This window comes from Limulus polyphemus, unplaced genomic scaffold (assembly GCF_000517525.1).
Source record: "Limulus polyphemus unplaced genomic scaffold, Limulus_polyphemus-2.1.2 Scaffold7770, whole genome shotgun sequence".
Lineage (NCBI taxonomy): Eukaryota > Metazoa > Arthropoda > Merostomata > Xiphosura > Limulidae > Limulus > Limulus polyphemus.
In genome coordinates, this window is record NW_013673380.1 from 30934 (window position 1) to 36844 (window position 5911).

The 5911-nt window shown below is 31.2% G+C and overlaps 1 protein-coding gene across 1 annotated transcript in view; it reads left to right on the forward strand.

The window, feature by feature from the left end:
• Positions 1-3872, forward strand: part of LOC111089897 (plastin-1-like) — a 9604-nt gene extending 5732 nt beyond the window's left edge. Inside the window, exons 3-5 of the mRNA XM_022403140.1 lie at positions 1126-1221; positions 1959-2166; positions 3797-3872. Of these exons, the coding sequence (XP_022258848.1) occupies positions 1136-1221; positions 1959-2166; positions 3797-3832 (330 nt within the window). The 5' untranslated portion in view covers positions 1126-1135 and the 3' untranslated portion in view covers positions 3833-3872. The remainder of the gene's footprint in view (positions 1-1125; positions 1222-1958; positions 2167-3796) is intronic.
• The last annotated feature ends 2039 nt before the right edge of the window (positions 3873-5911 follow it).

Sequence of the window (5911 nt, forward strand, 5' to 3'; positions counted from 1 at the left end):
AAGAGTGGAATATAGATAGTCCATTATGTAGCCTTGTGTTTAATAACAAACAACGTTTGAGTTTATATTTACACTATAGCGTGCGGTCTACAAAGATATTTACACTATAGCATGAGGTCTACACAGATATTTACACTAGCATGAGGTCTAAACAGATATTTACACTATAGCGTGCAGTCTACACAGATATTTACACTATAGCATGAGGTCTACACAGATATTTACACTATAGCGTGAGGTCTACACAGATATTTACACTATAGCGTGCGGTCTACAAAGATATTTACACTATAGCGTGCGGTCTACAAAGATATTTGTTCCCCTTTCTTTTTTTTATTGTCGGTGATGATATTGTTATAGAGATTAATGCAGCTATTTCAGATTTTTCCCTCAGATTTTTGTGAAGTCTCAGATTTTTATCTTAATTTGTTTTTGTTTAAAGAAAGTTATGTCATATTTTCATCTTGTCTTTGTATAGTTATGTTGTATCAGATTTTCACTTAGTCTTTATTTAGTTATGTCAGATTTTCACCTTGTCTTTATTTAGTTATGTCAGGTTTTTACTGTCTTTGTTTAGTTTTATTAGATTTTCACCTTGTTTTGTTTAGTTGTGTAAGATTTTCATCTTATCTTTCTTTAGTTTTGTCAGATTTTCACCTTGTCTTTAGTTTTGTCAGATTTTCACCTTGTCTTTGTTTAGTTGTCATGTTTTATCTTGTCTTTGTTCAGTTGTGTCAGATTTTCATCTTGTCTTTGTTTAGTTGTGTCAGATTTTCATCTTGTCTTTGTTTAGTTGGGTCAGATTTTCATCTTGTCTTCATCCAGAAGTTATTAGGTAGAAGAAGACAACCCATACAGAGAAAGAATTATTTTTATGCCTTTGTCCAACAGACTCACATACCAGTTGATTTATATGTTTTTTAAATATTCTTTTTATTTGTAAATATTTTATGCCTACCTCTTATTTCTGAGTTGAGTCAAACTTTTATAAGCAAAATCAGACCCTCCCCTTCTTATGTTGGTTTTATAAATATCTTTGATTATCATAATAAAAAAAAATGATTTGTACTTGTTGTTTATTTATTCTTTAACGTTTTTCTTAGTTGATCTTTGTTTATTTTGTAGCAATCTGGGAATGGACCCAGATTTAAAAGATTTACTGCCAATTGACTCCGAAGGAAGTACTTTATATGAAAGGGTAAAGGATGGTGTCTTGATATGGTATGTTTTTCTTTTATTTCTTATTCAGTGAATCCCTCAGAAACTTACGTTTTTCTTTTGTTTCTTATTCAGTGAATCCCTCAGAAACTTATGTTTTTCTTTTGTTTCTTATTCAGTGAATCCCTCAGAAACTTATGTTTTTCTTTTGTTTCATATTCAGTGAATCCCTCAGAAATTTGGTATACACTTCTTTTTATGGTTATTTCAAATATAAATGCTAAAGTAATAAAATAACCACTGTGATATAGTTATAATGAATATGCAATTATATAATGAGAACTTAATATTGTCTTGTATAAGTAGGTTAAAGTTGTCAGCAACTACAAAAAAATGAAGTAAAAATACCTTAAAAATGTAATCTAGAAAAAAAAAAAAAGTCAAAACCTATCTAGCCGTGAAAGGTGTATAACAGACATTGAAGATAGTTCATTTCTTTAATTATTCTCCAAAACAGATAAGAATCTGCTGTGCAGTAATAGGTAAACACATTATTTGAATGCTAGGACGCAGTTACACACAACTCGTGATTAAATAGGTTTTGAACATTTTCTTTTCACCTGTCTTATCGCTGCACATTTTTGGATTACATTTTAAGATATTCTATAAATACACAAACATGTCACAGAACCATAAATAACGTTACACTTGTGTACATTTATCTTTCTCTGTATCAATCTTTCTTTTTCACTTACTTAGATCTTTCTGCGTATGTTTAATTATTTTGTTGTTTTTTGCAGCAAAGTCATAAACCATTCTTGTCCTGAAACAATTGATGAAAGAGCTATTAACAAAAAAAACCTGTCAGTCTATACAAAACACGAGAACTTGACCCTAGCCTTGAACTCTGCCCAGTCCATAGGTTGTAACATCATTAACATTGATGCTTATGACCTGTCTAAAGGGAAACCTCACCTGGTCTTAGGACTTTTGTGGCAGATAATTCGGGTGAGCTAGAAACCCTGTTTCCCACTGAACTGTAAATGTGTTGTTAGGAAATGATCTAATCTTGATATTAGCATTGATTAAATCTAAAAACATACTTAGTAATTTCCTTTCCTTCTAGTTTATTTGTCGCTTGTTATTATAGGTTAGAAACATTTCTTAGTGTTTTGTACTAATTGAAATGTAAAGTTTTCAACAAAATATATTACAAAAAGTGTGAGATAATTTCTCTGATGTAGACCTTAAAAAGTATGGGAAACAACCTTTTTTTAGAAATTCTTGCTAATGTGTGAAACAACTTTACAAACTGTTGCTAATGTGCGAAACAACTTTACACTATTGCTAATGTGTGAAACAGCTTTACAAATGGTTGCTAATGCATGAAACAACTTTACCAAGTGTTGCTAATGTGTAAAACAACTTTACCAACTGTTGCTAATGTGTGAAACAACTTTACAAACTGTTGCTAATGTGTGAAACAGCTTTACAAATGGTTGCTAATGCATGAAACAACTTTACCAAGTGTTGCTAATGTGTGAAACAACTTTACCAATGGTTGCCAATGTGTTAAACAGCTTTACAAACTGTTGCTAATGTGTGAAACAACTTTACCAACTGTTGCTAATGTACGAAACAACTTTACCAACTGTTGCTAATGAGCAAAACAGCTTTACCAACTGTTGCTAATGTGTGAAACAACTTTACCAACTGTTGCTAATGTGTGAAACAACTTTACCAACTGTTGCTAATGTGTGAAACAACTTTACAAACTGTTGCTAATGTGTGAAACAACTCTTTCTTTGGAAACTATTGCTCATTATTTTCTCAAAAAACATAATTTAAATTTCTTGAGAATAATAATTGTTAATTAACAATAACTTTTTATTTTTTTATTATCAATTGTTTTGGGTGAAATTTGTTAAATATTAGATGTACGATATAAAGACTGAGATCTGTAGAAGTTTAAAAAACAAGTGTGTAACCAATTTAACAAAATAATGGTGTTGAGGTTATTTATATTTTTTTATTATAGACCTATAAATTATCTTAAATTTTAAACCAGTTCTAATTCATTAACACTAGAATTGTTAATTAAAATATTTTGGATAGTTTAAAGTATAAAAGGTCTTTATCTGTTTTTGTAAAGTTACATTTAAAATTACCACAAAAAGTCAAATTAGATTGTGTTGAATCCAAGAAAACAAATATAAGATAAAAGTTTTTGATGGATTTTTCTGGTTAAATATATTTTCGTTTCTTTAACTGCTCAGTCCAATGGATTTTATTCATTGGACTGGCAATGCTCATGAGTAAAACTAATAATACGACTGTTATAGTTTTTTGTTGTTTTGCAAGTTTGTATAAAGTAATTTTTTTATTCACTTGTTTTGGTAAAGTAAATCATCCTGTTGGAGTGGCCGTGCACGTACTTTGATATAGACAAAGTTTACTCTCCTTAAGATCGGTAACTGTTTTAAAAAGGAATCTAAAACAATCATAGAGTATTTATCTCAACCATCAACTCTGTTAGTGCTATGATAAATATTTTCATTTTTATCAAATGTTTATACATGTTCTATCAAACAATGGGATAGTCACATTTGCTAATGTTGTTTACCTGTACTTTCAGTAGCTGTTCAGATCACAATTGTTATTCTTAAGAGGCTGATGATAGCAACCAAAAAAAGCTAAGTTCATAGCTACTGTATTCTGAGATTGTATTTCCTAGCTACTGTAATCTCAGTTTGTAGTTGATAGCTACTGTAGTTTGTAGCTACTGTATTCTGAGATTGTATTTCGTAGCTACTGTAATCTCAGTTTGTAGTTGATAGCTACTGTAGTTTGTAGCTACTGTATTCTGAGATTGTATTTCCTAGCTACTGTAATCTCAGTTTGTAGTTGATAGCTATTGTAGTTTGAGATTGTATTTCTTAGTTGCTGTAGTCTGAGGTTGTAACTTTTAGCTATTGTAATATGAGATTGTAGTTCTTAGCTACTGAAGTCTGGGATTGTAGTTTGTAGCTACAGAAATCTGGGATTGTAGTTTGTAGCTACTGAAGTCTGGGATTGTAGTTTGTAGCTACTGAAGTCTGGGATTGTAGTTTGTAGCTACTGAAGTCTGGGATTGTAGTTTGTAGCTACTGAAGTCTGGGATTGTAGTTTGTAGCTACTGAAGTCTGGGATTGTAGTTCGTAGCTATTGTAATATGAAATTGTTTTTTAAGTTGATGAAAATTTCACACATATGATGAAAAGCAGAACAGAAAGTTGTGGGTTTAGGTATAAACATTAAAATATTCCACTTGTTTGTTTGTTGTTAAAGCTACATAATGGACGGACTATCTATATTCCACTCTTAACTCAAACGCTTGTTTGTTATTTAACACAGAGCTACATAATGGACTATCTATATTCCACTCTTAACTCAAACGCTTGTTTGTTATTAAACACAAGGCTACATAATGGACTATCTATATTCCACTCTTAACTCAAACGCTTGTTTGTTATTAAACACAAGGCTACATAATGGACTATCTATATTCCACTCTTAACTCAAACTTTGTTTGTTATTTAACACAGAGCTACATAATGGACTATCTATATTACACTCTTAACTCAAACGTTTGTTTGTTATTAAACACAAAGCTACATAATGGACTATCTATATTACACTCTTCTTTGAAGACCGCACACTATAGTGTAAATATCTTTGTAGACTGCACGCTATAGTGTAAATATCTTTGTAGACTACACACTATAGTGTAAATATCTGTGTAGACCTCACGCTATAGTGTAAATATCTGTGTAGACCTCACGCTATAGTGTAAATATCTGTGTAGACCTCATGCTATAGTGTAAATATCTTTGTAGACCGCACGCTATAGTGTAAATATCTTTGTAGACCGCACACTATAGTGTAAATATCTTTGTAGACTGCACGCTATAGTGTAAATATCTGTGTAGACAGCATGCTATAGTGTAAATATCTTTGTAGACCGCACACTATAGTGTAAATATCTGTATAGACCTCATGCTATAGTGTAACTATCTTTGTAGACTACATGTTATAGTGTAAATATCTTTGTAGACTGCATGCTATAGTGTAAATATCTTTGTAGACTACACGCCATGGTGTAAATATCTTTGTAGACCGCATGCTATAGTAGCACTGAAACTTCTCTTATTTATTTCAATGATGTTGTTACAAAGTTCATTAGTCCCACAACAATACTGTATTATATCTGTTATCCTAACCTGTTTATCCAATCGGAAAAAGCTACTTGTTCTTCATATCGAACAGAATGTGTAGTTCCCTCACTCGATGCTGTTGACATACCTCCTATTGTCTGTAAGTTTTCACGTTTCGAGACAGCTTTTTTAAACTTACTTGTGACATCATTGGACTTGAGATCAACATATAGCTAAAACCAATACAAAAAATTCCAAAGAAATTAACAGACAGGAATTTCATGTTTCCTAGATCTTTTTTCCTTACATACTTACATATCTGTTTTGACGTATGCTTAGAATGATGTACAATTCATTTGTATGGTAAAAGTAAACAAAGAAAAAAATACAAACATTGACAAAAAAAGAATCTCTCTTGATTTCTAAGTTCATTAAAACAGACAAAAAAACATAAAAAATGTTAATAAAAAAAAGCTGTTAAAGCTTTTAGAGATACTTGTCTTCTAGCTGCATGGGAAATTCAATAGGTCAAGAGTCCAGCATGCTGACATCTGTTGGCC